The 16,019-nt window shown below is 44.5% G+C and overlaps 3 protein-coding genes across 3 annotated transcripts; 1 reads left to right on the top strand and 2 right to left on the bottom strand.

The window, feature by feature from the left end:
• The first annotated feature begins 2,713 nt into the window (after positions 1-2,713).
• LOC124698734 (kinesin-like protein KIN-12C) lies at positions 2,714-8,640 on the top strand. The gene is made up of 15 exons (XM_047231179.1): positions 2,714-2,950; positions 3,062-3,205; positions 3,305-3,388; positions 3,479-3,604; positions 3,693-3,752; positions 3,843-3,896; positions 3,982-4,074; positions 4,868-4,963; positions 5,345-5,493; positions 5,886-6,032; positions 6,136-6,265; positions 6,365-7,300; positions 7,372-7,470; positions 7,550-8,299; positions 8,392-8,640. Exons 1-15 carry the CDS (start codon positions 2,714-2,716, stop codon positions 8,638-8,640), a joined length of 3,354 nt encoding a protein of 1,117 aa, XP_047087135.1.
• Positions 8,641-8,910: 270 nt separating this feature from the next.
• Positions 8,911-10,519, bottom strand: LOC124698733 (probable cytokinin riboside 5'-monophosphate phosphoribohydrolase LOGL3). The gene is made up of 4 exons (XM_047231178.1): positions 10,265-10,519; positions 10,033-10,161; positions 9,573-9,757; positions 8,911-9,485 (listed from the first exon to the last, which is right to left on the bottom strand). Exons 1-4 carry the CDS (start codon positions 10,496-10,498, stop codon positions 9,077-9,079), a joined length of 957 nt encoding a protein of 318 aa, XP_047087134.1. The 5' UTR covers positions 10,499-10,519; the 3' UTR covers positions 8,911-9,076.
• Positions 10,520-12,203: 1,684 nt separating this feature from the next.
• LOC124698732 (inositol-phosphate phosphatase) lies at positions 12,204-15,423 on the bottom strand. The gene is made up of 10 exons (XM_047231177.1): positions 15,266-15,423; positions 15,110-15,160; positions 14,784-14,971; positions 14,544-14,628; positions 14,089-14,143; positions 13,919-13,962; positions 12,903-12,971; positions 12,724-12,824; positions 12,589-12,645; positions 12,204-12,477 (listed from the first exon to the last, which is right to left on the bottom strand). Exons 1-10 carry the CDS (start codon positions 15,320-15,322, stop codon positions 12,381-12,383), a joined length of 804 nt encoding a protein of 267 aa, XP_047087133.1. The 5' UTR covers positions 15,323-15,423; the 3' UTR covers positions 12,204-12,380.
• Positions 15,424-16,019: the final 596 nt, after the last annotated feature.

Genomic DNA, 16,019 nt, shown 5'->3' with positions numbered 1-16,019 from the left:
AGCTATTCTTGCTGTTCTTGGTGGCTTACCACTGCTGCCTGTCGATGCATGAAGCAAATGACTAGGGTTTTGGATGGGAAAAGCTTATATGTGGCCAGCCATTGCATCCCTGGTCGACAGCTCCACCTTTCCCTTTGGGTGACTCACTGTGTGTGTGTGCTGCATGCACACAGCCCTGTGAGCAGGTTGTGTGTGTGTGTAGACAAGTGCTGTGCACTTGGACCTGGAACTTGACTGTGGCATGGATCAGCTCGGCCACTTTGGTCCTATCTGCTTATTTCATATTTTCATTTGATTTCTAACCTTCCAAGTGGCTATGCCACTTGGCATAACTTTTATTTGTTGTGATTATGTGCAGGGATCAACAATTGATCAAGATGAATATGGAGGTCATCAAGTCCAAGATCAAGTGAAGATGATCTTGTAGTATTTAGGATAGGATCCATCCTTGTACTTTTCTTTTTATTTTCTTTTCTAATTTTTTTCCAATTCTTGTAAAGTGTTGTATATTCCTTTTTCTAATTATGGATATTGTAAATGACATTGTATTTTGTGTGTATATCAATAAAGCTCCCATTTTCCTTAATGAGCTTTATATAATTGTTGTATTATTTATATTCTTGATTACTTTTAATTACTTATTGAATTATCTTAAGTTTGAATGATGTGGTATCAATTTGATGTTTGAATATGAAATTCAAATTCAAATTTGGTTTGAATTCAATCATGCAACTTAATTGAGAATTCAATCATGCAACTTAAGATTGTGATGCATCATCTCTTCTCTCTTCTCAAAACCCTAATCTAGCTAAGTAGGAACAAGTTCATAGCTCTCTCGAAACCCTAACCCTGTAAAGTGTCGAGAGAGAAACCTGTCCCCCTTCGATGCAGTTTTTGTTTAAAAGCGCGAAATTTCCCCGTAAATTACAATGCAATGCACATCCCTTTCTAAAATCTACCCCTCGATCGTCTCTAAACCTGGGACATTACAGGTACCCTCTTTTTTATGACAACATCATTTTGCAAAATAGATTTATTTCGCAAAATAACTTTTGACCCACTTGCAGCTCTGAGAAAAAAAAACATGGAAACTGCTGGGTGTCTCCCCTTCCCGGCCCCGGGTTCTAGCCGTTCGATTGAATTGACCGTCGGATCAGATAGTACTAAGACTCATTCCCACTTTTGCTGTCGGGTAGCAAAAAACATCCCTCTTTTGCTTCAGTGTAGCAAAAAAGGGTTCCCCACGAAATAAAACAAAAAAACTGAGCTCGCCGGAGAGTCCTTGGAAACCTCTTCGTAGACATCGTAGCAAAAAAATGCTATTGCAACAAAAACACCTCGTAGGAGATATCACCGGAGACCTCGCCTAAGAAAAAAAATCTTCGGTAGCAAAACCGACTTCGCCGGAGACTCCCGTCGGAAATATAGTAGCAACACTTTATACTATTGTAGCAAAACCACAAAAGATTGTAGCAAAAAGGATATAGGTATGTAGCAAATCACCGTCGGCCAAAGCAAATATCCCAAAGAAACAATCCCGTCAGTAGTAACACACATCACCATTGAAAGCAGCTTCGACCTTTGTAGCATCGCCATCTATCATTTGAAGCACATCCGCTGGAGTTGGTATCAACGTCGTTGACCAATGTAGCACCCCCATTGGCCTACAGTAGCAAGGACCGTTGGCCTAAGGTAGCGCCACTGATCTGCGTAGGCAGCACTAGAGAAAAAAAAGATGAACAGGGGATAGACTGTGTAGCTCGGAAAAGCAAGTTGGGCGGCTGCGGGAGCTCGCATTGTCCCGGCGGCAGCAGCACACGGGCATACCAGCCGCCGCGCGGAACTCATGGCCGCGCCTGTTGTAGCAATATGGGCACCCACATCGACTTGGACGCGGGAATGCCCCTGGATGTTGCGGGGCTTGCGGGCACGGGCTCAAGGGAGCACGGCCACCCCTGCGGGTTCCCGGTGTGGCGCCAGCTGCAGAATCTCAACGCGAAGGCTTTAGCGGCGGGAGACCGCCGCAGTTGTGTACGAATCAAGGAACTGCAAGGGAGGACCGGCCAATGTTGACCTAGGGCGGCAAGCCAGCGTAGGGGCTGGCCGTCGGGGAGACTTCGCGGTGGTGGGGGAGGATGGCCGGCGGCTAGTAGGTTTCTAGCGAGGCGGATCGCCGGAGCCGGCCACAGGAATTGGGTCGGGGCATCAGGAATTGGGGAGGGTAAAGGGAAAAAACGGAGATAGGGGACGACTTGTTCGGTGGTTAGGTGGGTCCCAGGGACACGCGTCGCACGTGTGAGCAGTAGGCTGCGGGACAACCCCGGGGAAAATCTAATCATTTTCCAAAAAAAAAAACATACCAGGTTTCTCTTATACAGTACATAGTGAGACAAACTAAAATAATCCGGCTAGGATGGGGCCGAACCTTTGGTAGCGGGAGCGTGCGAATTGGGTCCCCAACGGCTATCCATACGCCGTCCCCACTTCCAACGCGGCGCGCCTCTCAGCCGTCTATCCGCATCCGCATCCGATCGACCACCTCCGCCTCCCCATTTCAAAACTTTTTGAATTACAACGGCTAGCCCAGTCAAGCCTCATCATACAGATACAGACTACACACACGCATCTGCATCTTACTACAACCAAGCGACCCCCACTCTCTCTCTCTCCTTCAAATTTGCGGATTGCTCCGCCGCAGATCCAGTTGACAGCAATGGAGATGCTGAGGCGGAACCTCAAGCGGCAGGCCTCGCGCTCTCTCTCCGCGTTCGCCGCCGCCGACGACCAGGAGAATCTCCACCCCAACCTCGCCGCCGCCGAGCCGCCCATGTCCCCGCCCAACAAATCCAAGCCAACCGCATCAGCGGCTGTTCCACCACCGCCAGAGGCCGCCGACCAGAACCGCGCCGCGCCCGCTCGTGCGCCAGCCGACCACGAACCACCCGTCAAGGTACCATCCGTCGGCTCACGCCAGACGCCCTTCCTTTCTAATAATCTTGTTATACGGGTGAGCTGAAAGTTGCGGGCTTCTCTTGATGATGACTGTCGCGGTTTCGCGCAGGTCGTGGTGCGGGTGCGGCCGGCGGTCAGCCTGCCGGTCGACGGCAAGGATCTCTTCTTCGTGCGCAAGACCTCCCCGACCTCCGTAGCTGTTGGCGACCGGGCCTTCGCTGTCGACGGTTTCCTCGACGACAGGGCCTCCCAGGTAGTAAATCATCTTTCACTTGATTCGCACCAGCTTGCTTCTAGACCTTTGCCGCAACCGGCCGTCAGTTTTCCTGAAAGACTTCATGGTGATTGGCAGGAGGATGCGTTCAATCTGGTGGGTCTGCCCATGATCGACAGCGCCCTTGCTGGAGTCAACACCTCACTCGTGTGCTATGGCCAGGTACTGCCATGCTCACGGATCCTTGGTTTCTGCGATGCTCTCTGTTCCATTCCACCTGCTGAATTGCTGATGCTTGCGTCTGTGTATCAGAGTGGCACAGGGAAGACATACACCATGTGGGGCCCACTCGCTGCCATGTTCGACAGCCGCTCCAACCGCGCCGACAGCGGCATCGTGCCTCGCTTCTTCCAACACCTCTTCTCCCAAATCCAAGGCGTAAGGCCACTTTCTTAATCTCGTGCTTGCAGAAATTTTTCTGATTTCTTGCTGTCTTGTATCTTATCATTGTTTCTTCCTTGTGCAGAAGCAAGAGACTTCACCCGAGAAGCAAACAAGTTACCAATGCCGCTGCTCCTTCCTAGAGGTAAGTAATCTCCAATCTTCTGAATTGAACCGAAACAACAATGCTCCCAGGATTCACAACTGAAACGAGAACCCAATACTTATCTTGCAGGTATTTAATGAGCAGATCAATGACCTGCTGGATCCATCTCAGCGTAACCTTCAGGTATTATCCTTACACAAGGAAGCTGCACTCAAGTCTGCAATTGTACTGCTTTATGCGGATAACTTATTCATCTCCATTCCTTTAGATAAGAGAAACGACTGGCAATGGTATCCATGTTGAGAACTTGACTGACGAGTATGTATCAACGGTTGAAGACGTAAATCAGATCCTGATGAAGGTACAAACACAATGACTTCTTATTCATACTGTCCCCTGTATGATTATGGGTAGTGTGTTAGGATGTCGTTGCCTTATAAACAAGACACTAAAAACACATATCTAGTTAGCATCGTCAAAGGGCATGATTTGGAAAGATTCAGAAAGGTTTTCTTGTTAACATGTGTAATCGAACAAAAACTTACCAATATTACCATTTATTAATGAGTCGGCATACTTTCCAGAGAAACCAATAAAGATATCTTGAGCTCATTGTCTAGTTAACATCATGATTTTATTTGAAGAAAGTTCAAAATTGACAAAATACTTTGTTGATGTTTTTTTAAAGATTATTTCATAAGAACTTCTAGCTTGCTTTCCTTGTGTTTTGTAAATCTTGATGGTGATCCTGTTTGCATGGAGTACTCCAACAAAACTAACCAGTATTAGGGTTTCAGATATGTTTCACACGAAAGAGACAATTTAAAGCAACACAAACAGCTTACCCTGTAAACCAGTGCAATTATCATGATCAGTTCACAAATTTATAATGCTTACGCTGCATCATGTTCTCCACATCATTATCTTGCTACAATAAGTATCCCATGCTTTAATCTGCCAGCGCAATTGTCATGTTCAGATCACAAATTTATATTGCTTACGCTGCATCATGGTCTCCACATCATTATTTGTCTACAATAATTATCCCATGCTTTAATCTGCCATTGTTCTAGTGCTGTTGCTAATTGCTCTAAATTAGTCAAGTTTTCAGTAATACATCTCTTGCTTAGCATCAGTTTTCTTTCCTTTTACAGGGCCTATCAAAGAGAAAAATTGGCACTGACAGTATGAACTTAAAAAATTCACGTTCGCACGTGATATTTACATGCGTGGTTGAAGCTTGGAGTAAGGTAACGATACTCTTCTTCCCATCATGAACTGTGTTGCGCAAATATATTTTTCGGTTGCTTGCTTTTTTTCACATTAAAGCATTGTTTATGCACCTTAGAAATTAATACCCAAGCTTGTTCTTGCTACTATCTGAATTATCGGTCAATTGATCAGTGCATACTGATGTGGTGATTTATCTTACTTTATTCAACTAATATTACAGAATTTCTCGTTAAATGGCTTAAGTAGTTCAAAAACTAGCAAAATTACCTTTGTTGATCTTGCTGGTCTTGATATCGATTAATACCAAGCTTGTTCTTGGTACTATCTGAATTATTGGTCAATTGATCAGTGCATACTGATATGGTGATTTATCTTACTTTGTTCAACTAATATTACAGGATTTCTCGTCAAATGGCTTCAGTAGTTCAAAAACTAGCAAAATTACCTTTGTTGATCTTGCTGGTCTTGATATTGATGAACTTGAGGGTAATGGCAAGCAGTTTACACGAGAAGAAAGACACGTTAAGAAGTCGCTCTCAACCCTTGGGTATGTAACTTTTTCCATGACTCATACAAAATCCTTTTCCTAGTCTGACCGCATAACTGATAATTATGCTAGTGGTACCATGCATCTTTACTAATTTATCTTTCATTTAACAAATATAATGTGGAATGCAAATGAAAATCCTTTTCCTAGTCTGACCGCATAACTGAAAATTTTGCTAGTTGTACCATGCATCTTTACTAATTTATCTTTCGTTTAACAAATATAATGTAGAAATTTGTATCTACTTATATTTTTCTTATTTGGGTTGCATGATTATTACTTTTGCCAATATTGACACTAATACACCATCCATCTTTACCACTTGATCTTAACGTTAACAAGACTATTACGTAGAAACACAGATGCCTCACATTTGAACTCTCTGGTTTCAGAAAACTAGTCAATATTCTTTCAGAAGAGCCAAAGCCTCAGCAAGATGACTTGCCCTACAGGCAGTCCCGTTTGACACATGTGCTGAAAGATACACTAGGTGGAAATTCAAGGGTTACATTTTTATGTTCTATTTCTTCAGAGCATAGGTATGTTCGGTTCTTGAGTCGTATTATGCCCTTTACATTTGAGTTCTTTATCTTTTGGGGGTAGATACACTTTCTTAAGTTAACCTGTTGCTGGGGAATGCAGATACAGATCTGACACCTTAAGCACCCTAAGGTTTGGTGAGCGAGCAAAACTTATGCCAAACAAGGCTGTGATAAATGAGATATCAGAAGATGATGTTAATGGATTGAGTGATCAGATCCGTCAGTTGAAGGTATTACCTCAAGAGAAGTAACACATGTGTAAACATTTATTTTTTCAAAAATCAAGCAACAATTTACTGAAATTTGCTACTTATTTTACCACCCTTCAGGATGAACTAGTAAGAACCAAGTCTGGACAGGACACAACTTGTGAGACTGGATACTTCAATGCACAAAATGCTCGTGCAAGCTTGCACAGTCTACGAGTGAGCCTCAACCGCTCTCTAATCTTGCCTCATATAGAGGTTGAATCAGAAGATGAAATGGATGTGGATGAAGATGATGTACATGAACTGCGTGATCAAATTAGCAAGCTTCATTCTTCATCTGAAGACACTCTTGATGACTTTCTGGACGCCGAGAGTGGAGAGGACAGTCCTTGCTCCAAGGGAAATCCAAAAACATGTGAACATGATGATCAGGTTATCATGGATGATAGAGAAGGTGCACTTCAGGAAGAGGTTCAAAAGGTGTACAGCAATACAGATGCTGATCAAGAGCAGGTGTCTGACATGAAATCTAGTCTATCAATTTGTGCTTCCCCACAGTTAGGGCCAATGCAAGATCCAACGTTCTGCTCCTCTCCAAAGATTCACAAGGCAAGAAAGAGCATTACATCACCAGGGTTCTCTCCCAGCAAGCTCAGTGAATCCAGCCCAGGAGATCTGACTGTTGAAATGTCTAGGAAGAGTGCAGTGCGTTCATCCTTACAGTCGAGCAAGCTTAGTCCCACCGACTCGCTGGCTGCAAGCCTCCAGCGGGGCCTCCACATTATCGAGTACCATCAACAGAATCCATCCCCACGAAAATCATTTGTGGGCCTATCATTTGATCATTTTGCACTGAACCCCCGTCAGTCGGCAAAAGCAAGTTCAGCTCTTCATTCGTTACCTGAGGAGCATGTCGGTTCAGTTTCCACTATCTGTTCATCCTGCAAGAAAGCATTGGGTACAAATGACGACCATTCAGAAGACATAAACTCAGGGAAGCAGATTGTAATGGCCACTGGCATCACATCTAATGACTTAGCCAATGCTTCACGCCAGGTATGCTATTTTGTTGACACAATTTATGCTTGTCATCTATTGCCATCTACTTACACATTTTACTCAAGCAGGATGGTACCGTCTCTTTGACTACTGGTTCAAAGAGAGAGGCTGAGCTTGAAGCTTTATGTGAAGAACAGGCAGCAAAGATAAAGGAGCTGACCATTTTGGTATGTAGTGCGATCAAATGAATAAATTTCTTCAGATAATTATTTCCATTCCTTGACAATTTTCTCTGCTAAATTGCAGATTGAGCAACATAAAGGAGCAGAAGATGGTCAACAATCAGATCGCCAACAATCACTAACTGATGAAGATCAGGTTGGTGAACTGTGTGAAGATAGCAAGGTGTCACTCAATGTGAATGAGAGGGAAGCACTTCTTGATGAAATCCAGAATTTGAAGGATCAAGTAAAACATCTCATAGATGGATCTACAAATGATAGCCTTCTAGACCAGATAAGGAATGGCAGCACGGATCAGGAATATGAGCTGGATAAAGAAAGGCAGAAATGGATGGAGTCCGAGAGCAAATGGATATCCCTCACTGAGGAGCTGAGGGTTGACCTAGAATCCAACCGGATTCACGCGGAGAAGACAAAGATGGAGCTCTGTAATGAGAAGAAGTGCACTGAAGAGCTGGATGACGCCCTCCAACGAGCCATCTATGGTCATGCCAGGATAATTGAACATTATGTTGAGCTCCAGGAGATGTACAATGATCTTCTTGAGAGGCACCGTCGAGTGATGGAAGGGATCTCAGAGGTGAAGAGGGCAGCTGCCAAAGCAGGCAGGAAGGGCTGCGGGACCGCTTTCGCTGCTGCCCTCGCTGCAGAGCTTTCCACCGTGAGGATTGACCGAGAGAAGGAGAGGGCACAACTGAAAGAACAGAACAGGAGGCTCCGCATTCAGCTCCGCGACACTGCTGAGGCAGTGCATGCAGCTGGAGAGCTACTAGTGAGATTGAGAGAAGCAGAGGAGGCATCAACACAACAAAAGGTCAGTTCAAAGCAGCTAAACTTAATCAACTGGCGCAGCATACCATAGGATTACAGAAATAAGAAACTTATTTGGTTTACTTTGATTTGCAGGAGAAGAGTGCGGCCATGCTGCAGGAGAACCAGAAGCTCAAGAAGCAGCTGGAAAAGATGAGGAAGAAGCACGAAATGGAGGTGGAGACGATGAAGCACTACCTTGCAGAGAGCAAGCTACCGGAGTCAGCACTGGAGGGATTCTACCGCCAGGAGAGCAACGCCGGCGCACCAGAGTACAGCCATGCTCAGTCCACCTGCGACGATGATCAGTCTTGGCGGGCTGCTTTTACAACTGAATTCGAATGAATGAAGCCGATGATTGCTTGAGTTACTCGTCAACTGAGCCTGGTTGACAATTAGGAAACAAGCATCGATTTGATCTTTCATTTTATATTTACATGTCTATGATCTGTTGGGGCAAATTTGCATCTATACTGCTGTATTATGACATTTTGTATTTCCATTTGTATAATTGATATTACAGCATTGTGAGTCTTGTTATTATAATGCAGGAGAAAATTGCCGTTCACAGTTGTACATGACCTAAATGGAAATACATTTTGCACACTGGTTGAATTGTGTTGCACCCATTTGTTGATTCAACTGTATGCCAATACAACATAACAAATGTCATGTTTTCATATAAAAATTATAGCTGCCCCACAACATAGTGATGATATTTTTCAACAATGAAAGATGCAAAAGGAAAAGGAGAACATTCTTGAAAAGGGCTTGCATCGTGTCATCTTGTGATGGTGTACGGAGGAGACCTGTGCTCCTTCGACAGCGGTGATATGTCATAATTCCTTTCCCCGGCAGGTACACTGTAGAACTGTGCCAAGTACTCCAAGGCATCATAGTTCCCATTGCAAACCTTCCACAGCGATGCCACTTCCCCTGGAGCAACTGTACCCCAGTCCTTGCAATCATCCAGAAACTCCAGCAGCTCGGAGTAGTAAGAGTCATAATTCATAAGCAAGAATGGGACCGGGAGCGTGGACCCAATCCTCTCTAGTTGAATCAGCGCCATGATCTCAAAAACTTCATCTAGCGTCCCAATCCCACCGGGTAATGCAACGATGGCGGTTTTCACCGTGGCATCGTTGCGTACCACGGCATCCACTAAGCCATGCTTCCTTGCCGAGAAGAACCTGAAATAGAGATAGCCCCGATGAGCTACTCTCATTCCAATGATGAATCTCAATACTTTGCACCACATGGTTTGAAGATTAAGATACCTGCATGTGTGGTAAGACTCTGAGGGGAGGTAAGGGTGGAAGTTTGAGGTTGTCCATTCCCCCGCCTCTTTGCCAATCTTGAAGCCGCCGACCGGTTTGTCTGCCTCGAGGGCGCCTTGGTTGGCAGCATCCATTAGGCCAGGGCCGGCACCAGTCCATGTGGTGCAGTCCAGCAGCTTGGCTATCTGAGGTCCATGTGCAAATACAGGTTCATCATCATCATTATACACAAATTCGCAAATTGTCCGGCTAGTTATAATAGGGTGGTTCGATGATTTGTGGGTTTGAAGCATAAACTGGTGAAATCTGCATAGTCACATCTCACAAGTTGATTCGGTTGAGATGCTGAGAAGTTGAGAAAGACACATCTCACAAGTTGATTCGGTTGAGATGCTGAGAAGTAGCAGTACAAGAAAGAGATGGAAGCTGGTACATGAGCTAGGGAGATGATGAAACTTGCCTCCCTCGCGAGCTCCGCAGTTTGGTGGTAGTGCGGATGCGTGGCCGGCACCCTGGAGGAACCGAGGTAGACGGCGCCCCTGCCGAGGCGGCTGACGAGCTCGTAGCACCTCGCAATCTCCTCCATCACCTGCAGCACAGATTCGCAACAGGATGGGTGGAGCTGGCTGCCGTCACGGGCAAATCAGAACCGGAAGGGGAAAGAAGGACGGGCGAGGTGATCTGATTCTCACCTCGCGGGGGCTGCCCCTCTCGGGTTCCATGGCGGCGCATATCGCCTGTCCCCCTTCCAATCCCTGCTGCTGCTGAGGATTAGCAGCGGCGACGACGAGGCGCGAGACAGGCCATGGCGGATGCCGAAGCGAAAGACGGATAGGATAACGGCCGCGGCCGCCGATGGGCCTGGGCGAAGAGCGCGCGAGCCCTAGCCCGGACCCGAATCCGGAGCTCGCCGTTGCCGCTTCCATGGATTCCCTTCCCGGTTCCCTCGCCTCCGAATAATTCCCGAAAAATGCAACACGGTGCGCGTCTCTACTTGCTTGGCATCTTGTTCCGCAATACCACCACACTAACCCAAGGTTTAAAATAGCTTGCTAAAAAAAACTGCGGCATCCTCTAAATACTATGTATATTTGTACTAGTAGCGTGCTATATTTTAAATAGTGTTTTGAAAAAAATACCAGATAAAATCTAAAAATAAAAGATTTCGGTCCAAAAGGGACAGATTCATACATACATATTCACGTATCAAAATAGCTCCTCCAATTATTTAAAAGTCTAACATCAATATTTCACGAGGTAATAGCATTGCATAAATTATTTATTAAAAAATATCAGTATTAACGATATTATCTTCAGATTCAGAAGGGAAATTGACAGGCTGACGTTTAGCACCACAACAAACAAAAGGAAATTCCTTCTTTTCTTAACGAGGAAAACTCAAACCGTTGTATCAAAGGTTGTAAAAAATGTGAGCTAAAACTTTTTTTTTCTTTTTTGAGAGAAACGTTGTGAGCTTTATTACCTCACCGAAACATCTAAATCCAGTATGTTTACAATAAAAGTTGGTGGAACACCAAGCCAAATCCTAGACACATTATTCTCGCAGCCCTCCTTAGCCAAACTATGAGCAGCACTATTTGCCGTTCGACGTACAGCTTGCACCATACCTTCTTCGAAACCTCGAAGTGAAGCAGTTCCTTGATCTCTTCAATTAAAGGACCATAAAAAGACCGGTCTACCTCCTCCTGGACTAGTTTGGACACCACCACTGAGTTGTCCGTCTCCAACACGACCTTCGCAACCTGCAACCTCCTCGCTAACAGAAGTCCCTGGCGACATGCATGAAGTTCAGCCCCTTCCGCATCAGCAACATTGGTGAAAAAATGGCAGGCTCCCGCTAGAAAGCCTCCATGGTGGTTACGCACGATCACAGCAGGGTCCTGCAAGTGCTGCGATTCCCTGGCATCATTCCTTGCTTGCCACAGGTTGTAGATCAACGTAAAAGCCAGCTCAAGCTCCTTCTGATGGCCCTTCCCAATCCAGTCAAGTAACCAGCCTTTCAATTCAGCATGGCAAGCCAACCTCCTTGGAGGCGTCTCACACTCCAGCCCTATGAATTCTTTCATGTACGACCACTCGGACGCCGAGTGAGGACATGACCAGAAACGGTGGATTAAGCCCTCAGTTCTGCCGCACGCTAGACAGACAATGCCATCTTTGATCTTCCTATGACTGAGCTCAACCCCCACCACTAGTCCGTTCTCCACTAAGCGCCAATGTGAGCTAAAACTAGAGCGATATAACATGTTATTTCTCAAATAGCGTCGTAGCAAGTAAAATTATTAAAATTTATCATGGACTGTCAAAATATGATATAGTGCGCTATTAGCGAAGGAATAGCATGCTATTTTAAACCTTGCCCTAACCTCAATCCCTTTGGAAGCACTTGCTTGGTAATAGTACTAGACACCAGTATCTTGTTGATCATAAATTAGGCATCATGACATCCGTTCATTTCATTCCTCCAGATGATCCATTCTTCACATCCGAGGTGAGCTATCGATGTGTGCTCACAACACAAATTAGGATGTCACAAGCACTGAATCAGTTGAAGCACCTCTCTTATAGCATAATAACTAATAAGTACTCATCATGTCTTCACGGTCAGTATAACGATCAAAACATCCACATATATATTTTATCCAATGAATACAATGTCACTACATCCACGATGTTTGCACAACAATGCATGATGTTCAGATGGAACTACACGAAAATTTGGCCTCGTAAATTATTGGTGAGGCGATCATGTATTCTTATTCTACCTCGAAAGAAGAAACAGATTATTCAGCTTGCATCTCCCAATGCTTTGATGAACTCATCCTTGAGGTACCCATTTGATCCTGCCATTCTTTGCGCCATCAAATCAAACTCACCACCACTCCTGCAAATCAGAATTGATTAAAAGGTAGAAGAAAAGATAGCAATACCGATCACACTTATGTGGAATAGTAAGAGCCTGCAGCATATATAATTATATTGACGGGTAACTTACGGGTCAAAAACGAAACCCCCAGCTTCCTGTAGAATCAACGCTCCAGCGGCCACATCCCTAGAGGAAAAAATTAACAATTACATACGACCGCTAGTTTATATCTTTTCTATGCAAGACTAGTGACAGTAACCATACCAGGGGCCTCCAAATCCGATCTCATAACACAAATCTAGCCTACCACAAGCAACTCCACACATGTTTAAGGCCAAAGAGCCACACATCCGTATAGATCTAACCTGCAAAAAAGATTGGATACCCTGTTAGAATATTAACATTCTACAAAATAATATATATCTTACTTTTACAAGGTTTACCTTGAATAGTAACTTGTTGATCCTGTTGGTTATATCATCCAAAGTGGACTTGTCTCTTTTGGTTCCTACCTGCTCAATTGATATGATTACCAGTAAATTCTTTGGAAGTGAAAGGTCCAGATCTAAATTTTCATGGCACAATACTAAAGCTCTTGTTGCTAATAATAAGTATTAGTGAAGAAAATACGCAGTATGCAGTTATATAGTCCAAATTGTCATTCAAAAAAAGTTCCAGCTATCAGTGGTGCACTACATAAGGTATGACAGGCTTAAACTAATTGTCTCCTATACTGAAACTAATACGTCAGATAACACCAACAGTATGGCATGCTCCCACTCACAAAAAGGCCAAAACAAAGCATCATAGCTTATTTTACACATTCAGCTCAAGCATTGATCCATGTTTACAATAAGGAACACAGAATAATATACAAAAAAGGCAGCTGACGTGACAATGACAGATTTGATCCACACAATTATACTCATCACATCTACAAATGGACGTTACAGGGACGCTCATATTGGTATGTGTACCACCAAAACATTAGCTCATAGTAGCTACACATTACTACATCAGTGTGTTGCCAGATAAATATCAACATTCGACAGGCGCATCGTGTACTTTCTTAGTATAAACTTTCTCGAAAATATGATAATTAGGCTGGATCAAAAGATTCAAAAAAGGGAGTCCTAGATCACTTTAGCTCATTCATGCACTTGGCTAGTAAGGTCTACAGTTAAGCTTTATGTAAGGTAAAGAAGCAGAAGTCCTGGATTACTGCTTCTCATTCATGCAACTTGGCTTGTAAGGCTCCCAGTCAAATATTTAAGGTAAGGTGTTGGACCAATCTGAATAAAACCTAGTAGTGGTCATGTATTTCGTTATTCTGATCTCCTGAGTGCATAATCTATTGCAACTAAACTTTTGTGATGAAATCTTACTGGGAGTAGCAGCAAAGCCAGCAAAAGTGTGAAGTACATGGAAATAATAATGTTTGGTAGTGTCTGTCACATACCTCTGTTACCATAAGGGCCTTCATCAACTCATCTTGAGGTGATGCTGCACATGAACGGTGTATATTCAAATTAGCACGAGTAATCAGAGAAGGAAAATGTGTAAGCTTTATTCTATTGAATGTCAATTGTAAACATATGAGGACCTAAAGAAGAAAAAGTAAGTGCATACTTTTGATTGGAGAACCGTTGAGGAAAGCACCTTTCCCACAAACAGCTGTGAAAAGCTAATAGAAGAAACAGGAAATTAGACTTTAATCTGTGTTCCGAGATCATATTGTTGGAATTGAGGTTTACGAAGAAAAGTCCAAAAAATCATTCAAACAGCCTTTATTATTATAAGAATATAACTCGTACAGATGAAATGCTTGCTTCATTGTAAGAATTATTTCTCAGACGACTAAGAAATAACTAAGTAACCGCTGAGAAGCGCCAATTCAGATATTAAGATTCGTGCAGTTGCAAAAAAAAGGCTAACAAAAAATGACCGAAAAACAATAATTTATAGGTATACAGAAAAAATGAGTCCATGCATTCTTCCATACATTGCATGGGTCTACTAATTCCTACACTGTACTGCCCCACAAGTAATAAGGAAAAGAAATAAAGTATAGAATCAATGTTTACCTCATTCATGATGGGATTGTACACGACCCCAACAGTGGGAATTTTCCCAATGGTGAGGCCAATGGAGACGCACACAAAAGGGAAGCTGTAATGTGAAAAGAAACATGAAGAATGGTGGCATGAGATGAGAAGGGCGAAGGAAGAAACCATGGTAGTCGTAGGTAAGGGGATAGAACAGAACAAGGGTACCACAGCACTGCAGAGCAGAGCGTGCATGGCATGGCAGAACATGATGATTACCCATGGACGAAATTGGTGGTGCCGTCGAGGGGGTCTACGATCCAGGTTGGTTCGTCGGTTAGATCGGCGGTGGATCCAAGCGCCGCGGACGTCTCCTCGCCGATGAACTTGTGGTCCGGGTAGAGCTTCCGGAGATGGTTGAAGATGAGGTCCTCGCAGGCCTTGTCAGTCTCGGTGACCAAATCGACCTGCAACAGAAACAAGAATTCGTAGCACCATTATGATATGACCAGATCCCAGTCCAATCAAGGCAAACAGCAACTCCCCATCAAAAAGATTTATGGATGCGTAAGGGGGGGAATAGGAGGAGGGGAGGAAGAAGAGACCTGGCCCTTGTGCTCCACATTCTTGGTGAGGTAAAAGCCCTTGCGGATGATCTGCACATACGCGCAAATCGGTAGAAGAATGAGAGGAAAGTAAATCAGGAATCCAGAGTTGGCTCGAGAGGCGTGAGGATGGGGTCAGTGGTGCAGGAGGATTACCTCGCCGGCGCTCTTGGCGGCGTCCAGTGCCGCGGCCAGGAACTGCTCCTCCGCCATGCCTTGCGAATCTCCCGCCTCCGCGACTAGGAGAGGGAATTTGATGGCTGGATCGCTGGGCTGTGTGGCGCGGCGCGGCCAGGAGGGGTAGCTCGCCCGGTTTGTTATACGGACCGGTGGCCAAGAGGACACGTGAACCGTCAGTGTCGAGCGAGCCATGATGCGATGCGGCTCATGGATCCTCTGCCCGTTTCGGTTGGTGGAGGGAATATCCATCTCTCTGCCTGGCACATGCTCTCGGCTCTTTCTGCGAGCATCTTCAGGCGTCATCGGTGGGCTGCATCAATTTGGCAATTTTCATTGCGCTAGAGCCACCTCGCATCTCGGAAGCCCCGTTTAGGGATGTAAATGGTACGGATAATTTCCGCTCCGAATCTGCATCCGTATCCGTTTTTGAGGATATGGTATGCATTTTAGAAATCCGCCGGATATGGATACGGATGCGGATAGTGATCAAGCGGCTATCCGACGGATACGGTAGAGGATATGGTATTGATACTATCCGACGGATACGGATTATCCGTCATTTTTTGCGGATTATCCGAGGTCTACAAATAGGATAATCTGAAAAAACTAGCCCAACCCTAAATATTTAGATAATATAGTTAGTTCATCGGCTAAACTATGTATTCTATTAGCACGCAATTTACTTTGTTGTACCAACAAGTGTGTACATTTAGCTATAGTCTATAATTAC

The sequence above is a fragment of the Lolium rigidum genome, chromosome 3, assembly GCF_022539505.1.
Source record: "Lolium rigidum isolate FL_2022 chromosome 3, APGP_CSIRO_Lrig_0.1, whole genome shotgun sequence".
NCBI classification, from domain to species: domain Eukaryota; kingdom Viridiplantae; phylum Streptophyta; class Magnoliopsida; order Poales; family Poaceae; genus Lolium; species Lolium rigidum.
This window is presented reverse-complemented; position numbering and strand designations above follow the sequence as displayed.

Excerpts from the sequence above, each read along its gene's own strand:
- LOC124698734 (XM_047231179.1), top strand. The coding sequence starts at position 2,714 with ATGGAGATGCTGAGGCGGAACCTCAAGCGGCAGGCCTCGCGCTCTCTC. Across the intron at positions 3,605-3,692 it reads TCTTCTCCCAAATCCAAGGC|AAGCAAGAGACTTCACCCGA; the intron begins GTAAGGCCACTT and ends TTCCTTGTGCAG. Across the intron at positions 8,300-8,391 it reads AGGCATCAACACAACAAAAG|GAGAAGAGTGCGGCCATGCT; the intron begins GTCAGTTCAAAG and ends TTTGATTTGCAG.
- LOC124698733 (XM_047231178.1), bottom strand. The coding sequence starts at position 10,498 with ATGGAAGCGGCAACGGCGAGCTCCGGATTCGGGTCCGGGCTAGGGCTC. Across the intron at positions 10,162-10,264 it reads AGAGGGGCAGCCCCCGCGAG|GTGATGGAGGAGATTGCGAG; the intron begins GTGAGAATCAGA and ends TCTGTGCTGCAG. Across the intron at positions 9,486-9,572 it reads GAGTCTTACCACACATGCAG|GTTCTTCTCGGCAAGGAAGC; the intron begins GTATCTTAATCT and ends TCTCTATTTCAG.
- LOC124698732 (XM_047231177.1), bottom strand. The coding sequence starts at position 15,322 with ATGGCGGAGGAGCAGTTCCTGGCCGCGGCACTGGACGCCGCCAAGAGC. Across the intron at positions 14,972-15,109 it reads ATGTGGAGCACAAGGGCCAG|GTCGATTTGGTCACCGAGAC; the intron begins GTCTCTTCTTCC and ends TTTCTGTTGCAG. Across the intron at positions 12,972-13,918 it reads AGGCCCTTATGGTAACAGAG|GTAGGAACCAAAAGAGACAA; the intron begins GTATGTGACAGA and ends TCAATTGAGCAG.